Here is an 18937-nt window from a genome sequence, read left to right on the forward strand (position 1 = left end):
ATTATTTGTTATTTATCTGATGTAAATATAAGAAGGTCTAATTAAAATGTATGACTCCTTATGCAGCTTCTTGTCATTAAGACCAATGAAAGCGTTCTGAAGACCATAATGAAATAATTATGTTTGCCTTTAAGAATCCTCTTCAACAACACATGGCAGTACTACACTAAATTAAAACATCAGGAACTAAATTTCTCTTGCATCTATTTCCATTTTCACTAATTATACCCCCAAGCTTTCCAATAGACCAGGCCCTAAAATTCTTTTGAAGCTGGAACAGCCTAAGGAACAGCAGCCTTCTCATAGTAATGGACTTTGATGAACAAACAAAGGTAATGCAGCCCTGGAAGCATTAATATTTCAGATAGAGTTATCACGTGAAAATATGCGTTTATTTGAAAAATGGGGTAAAAGGCTGTTGGTAAAGAGGCAAGTATCTGTTTCAGGGAAACTGATATCCTGATTTAATCTTATCTAATTGCGTCACTCCTTCCTCACCTCTTTTAGACAGAGCACTTTCCTTCTCTGTACAGAAATGAAGCATAGCAGAAGCATAACAAACATGCTATTACTGGGCAGTGTCATCGTAAAATTCTGTAACTAAACTCCGCTTTCACATTTTAGTAAAGGTGAAAACAGCAACTTTAAGCAGTTGCATTTTTCATACTGGGCTCCATTTCACAGATTGAGGTAGAGCTATTTTCTCCAACAGCATCGAAACATACAGTCCTTCCCAACACGTAGCTCGTACTTCATCCATGAAGTTCTGCAGGATCTATCCAGAACACGGGGAAAGGAAAGGATTTGGATAAGGAAGAAACAGGGAACGACGTGAGTGAGCTCAGACTTCTCGCAATCAGCTGACAGCTTCATTGCACAACTTAAGAAAGATAATGGCTCCATTCTGCCATAGTCTCAAAGAAGTCAATGTGGCAATGCATGCGAAATGCAGAAAGGCAAACAGCTCACATACCTAACCCACACAGCCTGTGACAGTACGTGCAACTAGAAACACCCAGCTGGAATGTGCTCTCAAAATGGAGAAAGGCAGGCTGAGGTTCACTGCCAGACAAGGATTTGAGAAAAGTACATCCTTCTACCAACCCCCTCATCAAAGACACTTTGCACAAACACCTGAGAGACATAGGTGATTTGCCAACATTCATTCCACATCTTAAGGCTTGGTGTTCAAAGTGTGGAGTGAAAACAGGAGCGTCTGTAACAAAGGCAGGTCTCCAAGAGTTCCCAGCCAGCCCTGAAGGAGGACCTGACATACATCAATCCAGTAACTCATTTTTTTCCTCACAAAAGAATGAAAGAAGCAAACTGCACAACAAAGCGATGCAAAGGAACAGCCTGAAAGAGGAGGTGAAGGAAAAAGGAAAAATCCCCTCAAATTAAAGGTTGAGAGACAGAAGGATGAAGCACTGTGTAAAAGCAAACAAAGCCCCCTAAGGACCTGCTCCTAACAATAAGAAGCAAACACGTGCATGACTGTGAGCCAGGCCTTTGATTCACGCCCCAGGCCAAAAATGCAGGTTGATGTTTTCCGTGAGGAAGGTTTGTCGAGAAGATAGTACCTTTGCCTAGGTTAACAGCGGTTAAGAAATGTGCAGAAAACACAGACAAGCTGTGGGGCTTTTCCCTGCGGAAGGGGAAAACCCCCATCTTCTAACCAAACGCAATGCCTGGTAGCAGCAAGGTTTGGGCAGGTATCACCAGATGGCACTGTTACACAGTTTTCCAAGTCCTCTTCCTTCCTGTGCGAGTGAATGTTCAGTCTTGGAAAGACAGGCGATGTTGGCCTTCCTGGTGGCTTTTCTGGTGCGAGGAAAGGAGCAGAAGGTGTGGGGCTGGGAGGAGGCCTGCTGGCCCCGTGTCGGACTGGTACCACTTTAAACCAGCTCGGTCCCTGTTAGGTCTGCTTATAGTGCAGGAACTTGCAAAACTACCTGACACTGGTCTCCAGCTGGCAGAGACTTTGGTGCAAGACTGGAAGATAACAGGCCGTTTCTGTCATGCAGGAAAAGAGAGATGCACCTCTGCATGATGGGCAGTGTGCTGCCAGCAGGCTGGCTGAGAAGTAACAAAACGCTGTGAGCATCACTACAAAGGTGTGTGTTTCACTACTAACTGCGTTCAGATAGAAGAAATGACAGCATTCAAAAGACTTTTTGTTTTGTATTGCTGTTGTTTATTTCCTGACTGAACCATTTCTTCCACTCTTAGTGTATTATGGGTACAAATGGCCTTCCAGCATTGAAGCACCCACTGAAGTAAGCCTGGGTTGGTTCTAATGGTAGCAGTTGTCTCTGGTTGGTGCAAACATTGGGTGACTCAGTCAGCTGCTCCACATCTCTGCTATAGAGGTTGGAAGGAGAATAATCCTTTCTATTTATATATTTATTTGTTCCTAAGAAGAAAAGCAGTGTTGGCTTTTCCTTGAGCTGAATATCCAGCATGATGGCATCAGTATTTACTAGTATTTCAGTTAAGTAATGGTATACATAAACATGTTAAAGGCTCAGTCACAGAAGCATTGTGTCTGAAATTCCTCTTAAACTCAAGGGTGGAGCACTGCGTGCCTTGAAGGGCTTCACTAGATAAGGCTCTAAAAGACAAAGATACACTTAATTTGTCTTGTTATTGTTCAAAGATCCTCGCTAAAAATACAATGTGAGCCGAGAGAGAAGTACTATGGTTCAGTGGAAAGACATCCTCCTAATCATGAAATGAAACAAAGCGGTGCTAAAAAAAAGTCTTTGTTCTGAGACATTTCTCCGCTCTTTATCTTAGGGGGATGCACTTAAAGGGTAAACTCTAAGTCACTGAAAGTGCATGAAACGGAAATCCCTTCGAACTATGGATGGACTTTAACACCATGTCCTTAGTGGTGACGATCCAGAGCACTTTGAGAATTTATAAATACTCACTCAAGCTTTAACCTATTAAACCTATACAAGTGTCACTTGAGTGTATATATTTAACTTACATAGTTTTATAATATTCAGTTTATATACGATATAAGCAGGGAAAAGAAAAATCACTTTCTCCAAGGGGAACAGAAGGTATATTATATACTCTGTGTCCAGGATTCTTTACACAGACTTGCTGGATTGTATTTCCATCTCTCAACAAAAGTATTTGAAGAAGCTGTAAAACTCACACAGAATGCTAAAAGAAAGTGGGGTCAGTTATATAAGAGCTGGCATCAGTTTGTTACGTTTTTCCTTACCCGCTCCCAAATAAAGGGACAAAGAAGTTAACATTGTGGGAATGTGTTCCTAAACCACATGATATCCTTATCAGATTGTCATGTACAACAGAAGTTCTCACACACGGACCCCATACTGGTGATCTGCCGTGAGCTGCCCTGTCACATGATGCAAGCTCTCCGCTCCTATTCAGATCACTAAAATGAGCTGAAGGAAGCTAGATTCCTCACCCCTCCTCAGAAAAAGCAAAACGTGCAGTGAACACAATCGCATGAATTTGCTGTCGCTGGGAAAACAATACCGAGCGGTTGCAAATGAGAGGTGAGAATACGAAGACCATCTAAGTATTAAAACCTAAACCAGGAGGTAAAGCTTGAAACTGACTGAGAAAAAGTCCACTTACATGCAAGGAAGCAAACAGAGAATCAGAGAAATAAGGAAGATGGGGAAAATACATGGGAAAGAAAACACCCTAGCCTTGTGCTTTAAATGCTGACTTCTGACAACTCCACTTATAAGTTTACAGAAAAAGAGTAAAACGCTGTTTAAAACAAGTCCTGCTTTGTCCTGTAAGTGTCTCTGTTTCCACCCAGTGTTGTGAACTCTGTCATTTAATTGCCTTTTCATGTAGCTTAGGTGAAGTGGAAAAATTCTTTAGAATTCTTAATATTAAATAAAAATTCTGGAAAATATCTGGTCATTTCAATCCATGGCCTGTTTTTAAAAGTGCCGAGGGAGCTCTTAGATGCTCCACATTTTTGGAAGTGAAGCCATGAAATGTGGATTTAGGATGCTAACTTCAGGCTACTGTTTCTGACATTCTTAACTTTTGAAACACATTTGCTCATGCAACGACAGATTAATAAAATCCCAAACATGAGCTTGTTTTTAAAAAGGTAACTTAAAATCCAGATTTCTAGATGAAAGTTGTTTACCGACTGCAATTAGAAGGAATAGCTGAGATTATGGCGACCAAAGAATACACAGAAGATTCATTCCCACGTTGTATCAGTTTGTTTATTTTGTACCTAGAATATGGTTCTCATAAAAAGGCAGCAGCAGACGGAAGACATTACTCTTGGTTTGCCTGCTACTAAACCGAGCTTTGCTGCCCTCCTGCTATACTTTTTCTTGCAGTTCAGAGGAGATGATTATTCTGTTATTTTAGAAGAGTTTTGAGCATTTCATGGCTTCTATTTTTGTGGTTCCGTTTGGTTTGAAAGGGCTTGGATTTCAGCACGAAGTGGCACAGGTCACACTGCATGGGGACAGACTTCATGCACGTGAGCAAAGGTCAAAATCAATCATAGTTTTGTATCTCCAGCCCTATTACTTTTGGCAGTTTACCCTGCCAGAAGGGCTTAAAATATTTGCTTCCCAAAAGGAGTAAACATCAATAGGCGGCAGGTGGATAATCAGCTCCTCAACCACACAGCAGTGAGAAGAGGGAATGGGATCTCCCTGCAGCGGTCATTTAGCTATCTAAACGCTACATATAACCTTTCCAGTAAAAAGTTTAAGGTTTTCGCAGCGCAGTGATTTGAAAAGGACAATAGGCCTATTTAGGTAATTATATTATGCAGGCTTTGTTATTAGGCAGCCCTGTTCAAGTCCCAGAAAGTCTGGATAATCAAAAGTGTCCAAGTACAGGAAGGGGAAAAGTACAACCCCACCCTCCCTCACAGCCGCTGCCAGGATCCGTGGATCCTGAAGGGTAAAGTCTATTTACTGAAGTTCCTTGGCCGTTTTATACATCCACCGACATCCTTCCTCGTGGGGCTGCACACTGCTGCCTCGCCGGGGTGGGAGCCACCCACAGTGGGACCCTCTCTCAGGGCAGACAACAGGGAAGGGGCAAGGGATGGGCCCCCTGCTCACACACGCACCAACGCTGATCCCCGTGGCCGGGGGGGGAACCTGAAAACACATTGCAGCCCCACTCGCCTTTAAGGTTTCAATGGGACGGGCTGACAGCCACAGGCCTTTCCAGCACGGTGTAGGCCCCCAAACCCAAACGCTGGCTGCGCAGCACAGACACACTCTTCAGCTGTGTGCGGGGCAGTGCATGAATTAGCTGTGAGCACTGGGGGCCGTGGAGGCCTAACCTGCCCAGTGGGCTGCCCGGCTCCCCACACACCACCATGCAAAACCCCCAGCCTGGCTGTGGCCGTAGCTGCCGTGCAGGCACCATGCTGGCACACACAACGGACGCGGCCCTGGGAAGCACGCTCAGCACTACGTGGGGATAGCTGGATGTGAGGATAACTAACTTGGCCGTCTGAAACATTATCTCTCCCTTTCAACTCCTTAACTTCAGCGTAACCTCAGCGAGGCAGCGCTGCAGCCGCTAGCTTTGTTCTGACAACTTACACCTTCCCTGCACAGACGCATTAGGCAAGCGGGGAGTCACCCAAAGATACATTACTTTTCCTCCGAGCTTATCCCACCCCGGCTTCACCAGCGAATGCCTCTCATCATTTTTATCTGCTGGAGTTTTTGACAGCGGTGCACGTCCATTAGAGTTTTCCTGCGCCAGCAGACGAATCGGGCGACCTAGATCAGAGCCTGCGTAGAGGATCAGTTGCTCTCATTTCAATTCATTTGGAAGAAAAATATCCCCCTGTGACGTTTTGAGTGAGAAAATCTGCGTCTTGAAGAGGATCAGAAACAAATACTTCTCATCACATATTTCAGGGCATTAAGCCACAAGTACAAAAACTTAAATAAAAGCTCTGTTCCTAAGCATATCAGTCCTAATGATTACAATGTAAAGTTTATACCAGAACTTTAAAGAAAATAACCTGGTTCAAAAGATTTTGCCTTTTGGGCACTAGCAAACACACCTGCAGCAATTTGATACTCGGGAATGCAGATTACAAGTCCTTACTTCAAAATGTTTGTTTTTAAATTCAGAAAGATGAAAGAAAAAGTACTGCACTTTTTTTTTCTGTTGAGCACAGATGTTTCCAGTACCTCAAGAGCTCGCAGGGAACAAGAACCCGACCCAAACACCGCAACAATCCGGAATTCAGAAGTAAAATGTATGCCTTGTGGATTTCCATCTTCACAAACTTTCTGAAGGTTCATACCTTCTAGACCTCTCCAGATGAACACTTCCCAGAGGACCCAAACAACAACCGCCTGCTCCAGGAGTGCCCACACCATGCCACACTCTGTTGCCACGTTTGTAACTTTTGCCTTCCTCATACTCCGTACTCTTCTAGACGTAGCAAAACGCGGTAGGTAGTAGTATTACACAATATTATCAGCTAAAACACTACAAAGCACCAAGAGAACTTATTCTGGCTTTGGGCCTTCTCATTTGTTTCTTACCTGTTTAATTAATGAAGACTAATGAAGACTTTTTTTAATGCTTTTCCAAGGCCGAAGGAAAATCACTATGCCTCGCTGCTCACTCTCTCCCAGGTCCCATTCCTACTTCCTCACTATTTTGTTAGCTCACATTTCACCAAAAGTTACTTGTTTTCTCTTGGTAATTGTTGTCACTACACAATAAGGGAGCAGAAAATTTCATCTGCCTTAAAAGTATAAATTAATCATTCCTGCGATCTTAACTCTAGACATTTTCGTCCTCTTAAGAACTATTCTCCTCTAATTTGATTATATCGACCTGATTTTTATCTTATGAGAAAAGGAGTGAGAATTACTCGTAATTAAAACTGCAGTCAGTTCCAGTGTCATTTTTGAGTCCACAACTTCCTTTGTAAATAGATAAACTTCTCTTTAAACCTATAACAAGGTAAGTGGCATCAGACAAAATGTAAACGTGTGTGAGCACACAAATATATACAATTTGTGTGTGCTCGTAGCACATCTTACAGTACACGGTGGCTAACGTTTGGGTTGCAGACCCATAGCATGCTTCTTCTCCCACAGGGGAGGAAAAAAATGCCACACGAGTTAAGGTCATGTTTGGGTTGCATCTTACCCTCTGCTTCACTTTCCAGACCCTCATGGACTACAAAATTTGTGATGTTGCAGGAGTGTATTGGCTTAGTGAATTGTAACGGGATTAACATCCTGAAGATGTGCTGAAGTTGGAGACCTACAGTGTTCTGCCTTAACCTCTGCGATGGCCAATTCTGCAAATATTTCAGCTGAAACCTTGATGCTGGGATGGCTGCTGGGCTGTTCTGAGTCTGCAGGCTGTTCAGGTATTATTCCCTTAACAACCATTTACCTTTTACTCTGCAATCACATCTCTATCAAAGCAATATTTCTCAGGCCTAAAGCTATGGCTGCAGGTGTATAGCTTTATGGGAAAGCCAAAAATAAAACAACAAACTAGACAAAAAACAAACACAAAAAAAACCTATTACATGTCAAATAATTTCAAAATTTGGCTACGATTACATTTCATTAAATCACAGAGGTATTCATAAAAAGAGAGAATCAGGAAACACTTCAGTTCAAATTAACCATTGTTATCTTTGTGTTTGTAATCACTGAAGCAACCTTTAAACCACTAAAAAGTTTTCTCTACTGCGAAAATTCTGTATTTTGACATTATTTTCAGGAGATAGAACACCGAATTCTACACGCTGGCAGAATTTTACTATTTCATAATCTGCGTACATATATTTATCCACATGCAAGAAAGTGCTTACTCTTTTTCCGAAATTAAAATCACCACTTGTTTTAGAAATCAAGCAAAATTCTTCATTTAGTCTCTAACTAAACTGCTTTTCCATATTCACATACCATTAAATTTCACAGGTCGAATTACAGCCACCAGATTATAATTCAGGTTTCAGCCTGACTTCAGATTCCCATGCAGTGAAGATTAATCCCAATCCTAACGAAGTTATAAGGCAGGATTCCTGAATGCATTTGCCTTGTATTTTTCTATTTATTCTTGTTAATATTAGTTTCTCTGACTAGCTAAACTTTGCTGTTATCAACACTTGTCTCTTATCGCAGGCCTTAAGCAAATGACATATTTACCACTCATTCCATTCCGATAAGGGTAATCCTGTGTTTAACTTGTCCAAGAACAAACACCATATATTTTGCTCTTAAGAATCATGCCTCTAGTTATTAACAAAACAAAAGAGAACGAACAGGAGACTTTTTAAACCAGAAGTTATTTAAAAACAGTTTGCAAAAAGTGTTTTTACGATAGCTTATTCCCCCTACTTGAGGAAACTTTAATTCTAAGTTTCCACGATATCACTGCCGAAGTTACAGGAAAGTTCCTTCCACAGCAGAAAAACACATTTTTAGTGAAACATCTGTTTGTTTTTTTTTCCTTTTTCCTTCTAACTGAAGCTTGCCCACAGCTAGTAACATTATTTTGAAGAAAGAGCTTTGTTTCATATGTCGTTCGAAGCATTTTGAGAACAGCATGGAGAAAATAAACATCTCATGCTGAACTTCACAGTCTAATTTTAATTGTAAAGACATCAAAATATTTGCAGTGTCGTAGGCTGGTAGTCATTGATTTGTACAGTTCTGTTTTCCTTACTCAACCCACACAGATGTCGTTTGCTGACTGAAAACTTTTGAGAAGAGTGAAAAACGCATTACTTCATCGACCTTTTTTTAAATGTATTTTTCAATCCCACCCCCCCTGCCCTGAGATTAACTGTATTGAAGGGAGAACTATTCTAATTCCAGTCAACTTTTTAACACACTGCAAAACAAAAATTTCAAACAATCAGACAGTTAATGGTGTACTGGAGTGCCTGAGAGCGTGCTAAAAACATTTTGATAGATAGCCAAGTCATTTATCTAAATCACCGTCAGAGCAGTGAAGCATCCTGCAAGCTTTTATGCAGAGTATAAGGGGATGCTTTCTGGCACTTCTTTCTCAAACTTGAAATTGTAGAGTTAAAATACTATCAGTTTACTATCTGTGTATTTCAGCACAAAATGAAGATTCTCCAGCATAGTAACATGTTTTCTTAAGTGTCCCACCACTAACTCTTCTTCCTCCATTACTAGTGTAACACTGACTGAATCTCAAGGTATAGAAATAATTGATGGTTAAACTCAAAGGGTGCTCACAGTGAGTAGTTTTCTAGCAAAACAGCAACTTCTTAGAGCAACAAAGTGAAGAAGAAAGGTGGCAGCAAGGTCAGTACAAAGAAATATTGCCTTTTCTTCAGAAACTTAAAACTACTGTCTGATTTTTGGAATGGCACCTACCCACTGCAATTCAATGGCTTTGTAAGAACAGCACAGAGCAGCATTTTAATTGCTTGGCTGCTCTGCAGAAATGCACTTCAAGACAACAAGCATCCAGACTATCAAACGTGGTGCAAAATTAGATTAAGGAGGCAAAGAAAAAAAAAAAAAAGAAACAAAACAAACAAACAAACAAACAAAACTGTACTGCAGAGATGCTATGTAAATTCATCCTTCACTGGTTGGAGTTTTACAAGTGTTGTATTATATTACAATTTTATGTGTTCCTGCTTGGCTTCACAACTGTTGTAAGGATCAATATACTACATAAGAAGGGATAAACAGAAAACAGCTCTGCGCTTTCTTTTCTTTTTCCCTCCTGGCCAAAGGAAAAAAGAAAAAAAAAAAAAGGCTTGCAAAGCACATTCTGCACAAAAACTCCCCCCGCCCCACATCACCCCTGCACTTAATTCCAAGTATTTTTTTTTACATACATGCAAATAATAATAATTGCTTTAAAGTGGAAAAAGAACAGTTGGGACCTACATTGAGCACTGTGCCGGTGTTGCCACTCTGTTTGTGCCAATCCACTGAAGCATGCTTTGAGAGCCTTCTCCTGGAGCATGCAGGAAGACGGACTCGCAGTGTAGAAATCCAGCATCTGAGCAGGGCTCACTGCTAGAACATCCATACAGTCAAACATGATTCCCCCTGTACAGAATGCCTGCAAAAGTGCTTTCCTCTAGGTGTGGAGGAAAATGGCACATAAAAGTACACCCAACTCCATCAAACTCTGCCCCTTTTTTGGCACGTAGGCTGTTGGTCTTTTTCCCAGACCAGAATCATGAATTATGACAGACAACACAGCTAAAAGCCTGTAATTGATCCAAATGATCATTTACCATTTTCCAGGCTGCCCAGCCAATCCAGCAAGATGGGGGGAAGCAAGCCGCATTCCAAGTTTTAGCTCCGTTCAATCTGCCCCAAAATCTCTCTAGAACCAGTCCCGCTCCTCCGGCGCTCGCCGGCTGCCTGCAGCTCCTCGCACGGCGTGGACGGCCGAGTCCAGGGGTCGAAATAGCTCCGGTAGGACCTCTGGATCCCCCTCAGCCATGAATAGATCCTTCTGCCTCTGAACAGCTCACTTCCTACTACTTGTGTCACACAGAATGAAAGATTGAATTGCCTAATATATGCGAGTGAACTTTCTGTGAACCCTTCCCAGGCTGCTAACCTTCAAATGACCCAGGCGTCTGACATCACCAGCTCCCAGGATTCTCACACGGCTTAAAAACTCCCAGCATCCCGGCAGCGAGCAGGCAGCGGGCGGTGAGGGCGAGCGCGGCCCTCCCCGGGTCGCCCCGCATCGTCGGGGCCGGCAAGAGCGAGCAGGGAGGCGAAGAAAAAATTAAATTTAAATAAAAATAATTAAAATAAATAAATAAATAAATAAATAAATCAGGAGGAGGAGAATCACGCCAGGAATAGAAACGGGCCCTGCGCCGGCCGGGAAGCTGTTTGCACAGTGCTGCTTTAGGTGGCTGCTACGAGCTGTAGGGGGGGGGGGGGGGGGGGGGGGGTTGCGCACTTCAGCTCAATTTGCTGAAACTTCTTTGCCCCCTCCCTGCTCCCCCCGCCGCATTCCTTTGCTCCCCTGGAGAGGCCATGAGCAACGCCCCGCTGCCGCACCGGAGCCACAGCCACGGGTGTCACCCCAGCGCGGAGCAGCCTCACCCCAAAGGGGCACCACTGCTCAGTGCCACCTGCAACGGGATGGCTGGCACAGCCCTGCCGTAGGGGGAGTCCCCGTCTCTCCTCACCAGCCCTTTTCCCACTCCTAAAACAGACAGCTGTGTATTACAGCTTCAAAGGAGCCAGGCCACACTGCTCAATGCTTCCAAGTTTGCCCGCTGGGCCGGGGTGTGTCCCTGCAGCGTGCCCACGTAGGCCCAGGACAGTGAGACCACAACCCACCCTGGGGCAGGAGGAAACTCCCTCCCCTCCTGTCCTGGCTGCCGCCATCCCAGGTCTTGCCTGTCTCTGATTAGCTGCAAGGGGCAGGGCTGACTCGCATAGCCCCGGAGGGGTTGTATCAGCTTTCACACAGCTAATGAGCCCCAGCTACCAGGAGGGTGAGAGGGGAAAAAGGTAATGGGTTGCTTTGTGGGGTCTGGACCTACCCGGTGCTCATCCTGCTCCCCACAGATATTGGTGAGAGGAGGTGACAGATGCTGTGGCCAGGCAGAGCACCCAGCTGTCCCTTACACCCACGCACTGCAGAGGCTGCCATGTCCTCTGTCACCATCATTTTGAAGGCACTGGGCTACCCCTGCCTTCACTTTGTGGCTGGAGACTCACTCCAACAGCCACACAGCAGCATTTCTGGCATCCCTCCCTTGGGCCCTGTGATTGTAAGGCCTTACCAGGGCCGTCTTCAGCCAGCACCCTGTGCATGGCTCTCTGCTGGCCTACCCTTTGCATCAAGCCAGCAAAAAGCCTTCTTCTGTGAATAATCATACTACTCTGCAAAGTCTTGCTTCCAAAGAGACTCCATCGAGACCTTATTCCTACAGACACTTTAAAAGCGGAAAATAAAGTTGAGGAGCCTGGAAAGACTCCCTCTGCCCCACTGGAAAGGACATCAGCTGAATGACCACATGTATGCTTTTACTTCAAGTGAATGCGCCAAGGCTCTGGCAGAGCAAGTGTGCACAGCCCTGAGGAGCCCAAGGCGAGATTTCCAGAGGCACAAAGGAGCTTAGTTCCAGGAGAGGCAAGATTCCTTTCTCTGCCTTTCAGCCATCCCTCCCTTCTCCCCTCCAGTCACTTGTGTGGCTTCCCAGCATTTCACGAGAATCAAAAGTTAGCTCAGGTTGGAAACCTGGAAAATGAAACACTCCATTACTGCATGTTTTCTCAAATCCCAAAATTGGAGCCTGGCAGAGCAGGGGACACCGTGCAGAGAAAAGGCACACAATTGAGGACTGTAAAGAAATACCGGAGAGAGATTCACTCTGGGACCTGTGCAACCAGTTTAATGGATGTGATGTCCTCTCTACAAAAAGTCCTTTGATGAACTGAGAGCTCTGTGACAATGCCTGTAGATTGTATTAACAAAACTTTTCACAATGGTTCGAGAATTTAAATAAAAAAGATCCCCCCTCACACTTGCTCCGTTGAAACTGATACATCCACACTGCAAACAAGCAGCCAGAAAAAGACCTGTTGTAATCTGGAAGAGATAAAACCAAACCTCTCTTAAATTCCAACCCTCCCACCCCCCCCTCCCCGGATTGCAGAACTCTAGTTGTCTCTGCAGCAGGCAGCATCTCTTTCCATCTTCCCTCCAGGCAGAAGAGTGACAAAGCTGGAGTTTAACGCTGTGTTTTTAAGGACTTTCTAACTTTGTCAGGATGTCCTCCCCCACGCTGGAAAGTCCTCAAGCCGATGAAGTCCCTGACACTCTGTAATCTGAAAATTATGCACAGCACATGTTTATCCAAAAAAGTCATCCTTTAGGGAGAGCTTGTTTAAACAATTTCAGCCCAGCAAGAATTCTCTATTGCAAAATGGCAAGTGAAAAAGTGGTTAAATTTCTGTTACAATCTCAGCTGGCTACATTGCTGCAATTTGGTTTGTTTTGAGTAACAGAGCTAAATTAGAAGGGAGCATTTTCTTACCAAATGATACAGCACACACGAGAAGTTTGGAATATGCAATGCGTCATCACAAAAATAACTTGAAGGGATCATACAAAACACAGTATGTTTTGTCAGTCCCTGATTTAGAGAGAAAATAGTGTTTTGTGCAGACCAGGGCTCTTGGAACAGCTTAAGCTGAAGCCAAGAAAAACATATTGCCCGCGTGAGTTAAAATAAATAAAATCATACAAACAGAAATTCACTTTTGTTTATTCCATTACCAGTCTTCTAAAACCAAATTTACAAATAAAATCTCCCCGTTTTGCTGCAAAATGTAGACTGGCAACTTCTGAAAGTAAACGCCAGGAAGTCACGCGTAGCTGCATACGAATTGAAAAAGATTGCTTTTTCACACTGTATCTAAATGAGCCAGGTAGCTCATCGTGTTTTATTACGAATAATAGTTGAGCTAATGCTTATACTTATTACAAAACCCACATGTAATTAATGAATTCTTCAAATAGTCTGATCATTTGTTCACACACTATTTCTACAGTACAGTAATTTATGTATCTCATATTTCACTTTGAAATAGCATGATACTTGCGGCTTTCTTAAACAGAGTATCAGGAAAAGCTGCACTCATAAAACGGTGGGTATTTTCTAATTGAGATCAGGACTAACCACAATTATTGTGATAACTAATAGCCCTCTAATTCAAATGTAATGAAACCTTAAGTAATGCCACATATTTTAAACGTCCACCCAGCTCATACAAAGGTGCGGCAAGCAGGAAACTTTGCTCTGCTACCTTCCCCTTTATCTGTGCAAAGAAATTGTGATTTCACATCACCGCTTTGATCTGTTTTTTCTCAGACTGCAATGGCAGAAACTTTACAATAAACATATTCTTAGCCATAAGCGAAATAAAAAGCAAAAGTTCAAGTCAGAAATCTATTTCCTTTGGTGTTACTGTATATTTGTCAGTGTGACATAGCACATTTGAAACCCATAATCATAAAACAAAAATTTACAGCCAAGGTTTAGGGTCTACATCTGTTTCTCTGGTTTTTGTACTGCAATTACCCACTGGACAATTCAGAGAGAAGCACTATGAATCATGTGCTACACACGTTTGTGCTGGTCACTTTTCCTTGAGTACAAGAGTCCGAGGATGCTGTAACATGCCACAGTGAGAAAGAGCATTAACTAGAATTAGGTTTAGTGCACTAGGCTTTCTAAATAAAAAAGACTTTACTACAAGCAACACAGTAATCTTGGAATATTACAGGCATGCTTGTAGCAAGGAAAAATTTAAAAGTACATGCAAAAATCGTCTAACGTAAGTACCTCAGGGGAGGCATACTTTTTTTTGCATGCATGCATTTTACTATTAATCAAATGTAGCACTCTCTTGAAACAGTTTTGACAGCAGAGTAAATGGTTACTAGTGAATGATGTGTGTGTTTAAGCAGTGAAAGCAGAGACAAAGTGATGTTTTCTTCTACTCCCTAGGCAAGAGCTGACACTAAGCTTGCTGCCTCAACTTTGATACTCACGGATTCCTTTGTGTCAGTTGCTGGGAGAATCACTGGCAGTTCACTAACCCTGCCTCACACACACAGGCTTTGATTTTTACCTCTTCATTGAGAATAGATGTTAATATGAAACAGTACTTGTCTGCTTTGGCTTTCTTTTTTTTCCCTTTTTCTTCCCCCTTCAACTGGTGATACAGGGTTTCAAACCTGAAAATCTGAATCCCCTTAACAGCACGTGCATTTTTTCTTTTTAGTGTTGCAGGATGTTTTCCTCCCATCTCAAGCACAAGAATGATGTTAAAAGATTGTAAGTAAAAAAATCACCGGAACACAGGGGAATGGTTGAATATTTAAAACTCCAAAGTAGTTCTGAGGGAATGGAGATCCATCCTGAGCAAGAATGGCCCACACGAAAAGTAAAACAGTAAAGTTACTGGTACAAAATGACACAAATGGCATGGACAACCTGAAGCTCGGTGAAACTAAGTCAAAAAGGAGTTTCTTGTCACTGCTGTATGCTACTGTGCACAATGATTGAGACAGGAATTAACACGTAACAGGAAGAATTACTTCAGGCCTGAAATCTAACAGCAACTGGCAGAACAATATTTGATTTCAGATGAGAAAAGCGGAGTTAGTCAGCTCCAGATCCAGAACCTGGGAATACAACCAGCCTGCATGGCACCTACTAGTGATAAAGGCTTTTTGTCTATTTTTATCAGTGGATGTGCATTTGTAAAGATGCCTTTTTAAGCTGACTGCTTAACTTAAAGACAGTAAAAGTAATTCATCTCACAAACTGGAGCAGGCTACCATGTTTCTTAGAATCCACTCTGCATTTTACATTCCTTTGGCCCAAAGCCAGGGAAAGAGAACGGCCCTGGGTGATAGAACTGGAAATGCATCTGGTTCAGCAGCACATTTCTGAGAATGACTACTAGTAGATCCTTCTTAGACAAACACAGGAATCCCTAGTGATTATCAAAGTGTAACTCACCCACAGGTCCCCAGACATAGCCTCTTCTCCAACAGCAAATCACTTAACCATTATAGCATGAGATTTATTATCCTTTTCAGATTTGTTTTTGTTAATAATATTCCAGATATTCATATATGTCCAGTGTTTTTGGGTTGGTTTTTTTTTTTAGATTGTGATAAATCTGTAGCTCTATGACAAAAAGGAGATAGTGAGTTATTAGACCTGAGTGAACTCAGACAAAGAGGGATAAATACTTCTCTTTAGAACACTGTACAACTCATCCATGTTGCAAGGAAAGGAAAACACAGCCCAAGCCGCACCTCCCTGAGGCCCCAGAGGCCGACCGCTGCCGGTTCCAGAAAGGCTGGCAAACAGGCAATGACATCATCAGCCTAAAGGCTGGATGACATGCATTTTTGAAAGATATAAAAAAAGAAAGTATTACTACATTTAAAATTGGCTACATACTGAATAGCCTTCTTCACATTTGCTGTTAGGATGATCCTGAAAGCACCATGCTAAATGGCTGCCAGGAAAAGAAGGAAAAAAAGGATGGTTTCATTTTGCTTTCTTTTTAAATGACCAGAAACTGTTGTTTCAAGGTTTTGCCAAGAAAGACATTTTTACTGCTAGCTTATAAATCCCTCAAAACAGAAAGTTATAATGGAAATGCTGAGGCAACTATGGAGCCATGCATAGCACTGACACATTGCATTATATAATCCAGGGAGAACGAGGGCTGGGAGATCTATAAACTCTTAAGTAGAAGCAAGAGGTAAGAAGGAGAAGAGTAAATTGAAATATTGAATGTTAATACTTCTAACAATGAAGTTTCCCGCATGCTGACTGTGTTCATGGTTGGCAGAAGGTGAAAGAGCACAAAGCTCTTTTAAACATAATAGAAGATTCCAAAATTTTATTTGGGCATTTATTTTGTATCTGACCTTTTAAAAGAGGAAAAAATGAAAAGTTACCTGACAAAAGTATATATACCTGATATCCTTAATGGCATCTCATGCTGTGTATATAAGTAATGTTAGAAAATGTGAAAGAAATAAGAGTTCCTAATATAGACAGCTTGTAACTCCAGCTGGAGCCAGGATCAAAACAGAACAGACAGAGGAAAAACAGGGTTTCTAGAGGTTCACTGATGATATCTTAAAATTTAGCCCTAGTCAAATTCTTCCAACAAACAACTAAAATTACCTGAGCAAAACCCAGAACTACAGCTCAGTGCAGGCCTATATCCTAACAAAGTCTAAGCCTTACTTAAGCCCCATTTCGAAAATGTAAGCCAGGCTTAAGCAGCATTTTGGGCTTGTGCTCATGCACTGCTGCAGGGTCAGCCTATATAGGGTGATTCCAGATGCCCGCAAATAGCAGAAATACACTTGCACAGAGTTCTGGTCACACAAAACCTCAAAATAGATGGACTGGATTTTGCTGCTAGTGTAAACCACAGCTAATGGACCCATAGCTCAGCAGAATAACACACATATTCATAGGATCACAAAATCCTTAAGAGTTGGAAAAGTCCTTTAAAGGTCATCTAGTCCAACTCCCCTACAATGAACAGGGACAATTCATGACAGTCCAACTTCTGCACAGCTAGCATCAAGCCTGCATCAAATACTGAAAGAATAGTCCAATATCCTATCTGGGGTATCTCAAGCAGAAAAAAAAAAAAGGAGGAAATGACAGAAAAATGTGCTGGTGTATCTACCTAGCTAGCAGGGGTAAGGACAATGACAATGTGGTGATACAGTCTGAGAAGCCTAGTAGTGATGTTCAAGCATACATCTCTAGCCTGCCTGTTGCTCTAAGGTACGGCCATAATTGCATCTTTGTTTTATTGTGGAGATGTGCTTTTTATTTGCAGTGGAAACAGGCTGGGGAACAGCAAGCATCATTTTATTTTTTATTTTATTTATTTTTTCTGTATATGATGTAGAATCACTCAGAACAAGAGGTCACTATTTGGAAAATTGGCTTTTATTTTCCTTGGTAAGGGTGTGTGTCATCAATACTGTGTGTATTAACTGAGGGCACAAGTCCTCTCAGGAACGTTGTTATGTTAACTACGCTGAGGCAGTCCGATAAGAAAACTTAGCTAGCTGGGTCGGTTTTACAAGCACGCAGGTTATCCCTGCTGAGTAGGCAGGGGATTCTGTGTATCACTATTATGGTACACTGTGACCATAATTAGGTTGTTGCAGGTACAACTCTTTCAAATGAGGAAAGACCACTTCCTTACCCTACCTTGTTTTATCAAGGTTGACATTCAAACACAGATAAGATCTCAACAGACAGCAAAAATTAGGCTGGGCTTGACTCCAGTTGCATTATGTTCAGGCAATGGCAGCATAAATGGTACCAAGTCTAAAACACTGCAAAGATGTTTTCTGGGTTTCAGACTATATCAGAATACAGCAATCAAGTTGCACTTTGGTGCATTTCTCAAATTCTACTTGACCTCTGCAATTTAAGTTCACAGTGCTAAGTCTGCATGGTCCCAACCTGATCGATTAAGCTAGTCCCATATCGACTGAAGAGAGCCTCAAATTTCCATTCAGTTTGCAAGATACCACAGTCATGCGTAGAACAGATTGAATGTCTAGATTATGGCCATGCTCAAGAAATCATGACTGACACTTCTTTTTTTTTTTTAAATAAACAGAGCTGGTGTGAAGTAAAAGACTGGTGGTCTACAGCACATTGCTCCAGTCATTGTGCAGTATCATATTTTTATTTTTCACTTCTGGGACCACATGCAGTGGAAAATATTCAAGGTGTTTTTTAAGCTCCCAGATCTACTTTACCTAAGACAGACTGTAATACTTCGTTTGGATATCTTGAGCCTTCTTCTGAATGAACAGTTCTCCTTAGACCTTGTCATTGCATAGGAAAAAAACCAACTTATTCCTATTAATCCACCTACAGTTTTGGACAAACCTCCTGAAAACAGCCTTCTCATTCATGATGCATTTGTCTTCTATGTATTCTTATCAGCTGTAGGCTATCAGAAGAACATACTTTGCCTGCCTTTATACAGAGCCATACAAAAAAGAATGTATGGAAGGAATCCCTTTCCCTCCACAAGATGGCTCCGAAATCTATAGCCCTTACTGCATCCATCCATTCTGCCTTCCGCATTAAGTATTCTAAAGGACAAACCAGAAGACAGAGCTGCAGCCCAACTTTTCCAAGGAGCCATCTAAACGAATGGAGAGGGAAACAAGCCACAGTCCTCAGAAGGTTTAGTAACACAAATGAGGCATATGAACGCTCCCAATTCTGATGAACATGTCAGAATTCTCCTTATTTTCATGTTTTATATTATCGTGGTATATATCATGTTATTTTTACCAAGGTTCTCAATGACAAGTTCACGAATACGCGTCACTTGAAGACTTCAAA

General features: G+C 42.2%; 1 protein-coding gene across 2 annotated transcripts in view; it reads right to left on the reverse strand.

Moving 5' to 3' along the window:
* Window positions 1-18937, reverse strand: part of RARB (retinoic acid receptor beta) — a 185966-nt gene that overhangs the window by 78880 nt on the left and 88149 nt on the right. The window contains exon 1 of one of the 2 annotated variants that reach the window (XM_065753488.1): window positions 9909-10281. The exons of the other annotated variant lie outside the window; for it this stretch is intronic. Within the exon in view, the coding sequence (XP_065609560.1) occupies window positions 9909-10065 (157 nt within the window). The 5' untranslated portion in view covers window positions 10066-10281. Of the gene's footprint in view, window positions 1-9908; window positions 10282-18937 lie in introns of those variants that run through there. 2 annotated transcript variants of the gene reach the window in all.

The sequence above is a fragment of the Cyrtonyx montezumae genome, unplaced genomic scaffold (genome assembly GCF_038088225.1).
Source record: "Cyrtonyx montezumae isolate F1298 unplaced genomic scaffold, pur_monq_1.0 scaffold_8, whole genome shotgun sequence".
In the NCBI taxonomy this organism is placed as follows: Eukaryota; Metazoa; Chordata; class Aves; order Galliformes; family Odontophoridae; genus Cyrtonyx; species Cyrtonyx montezumae.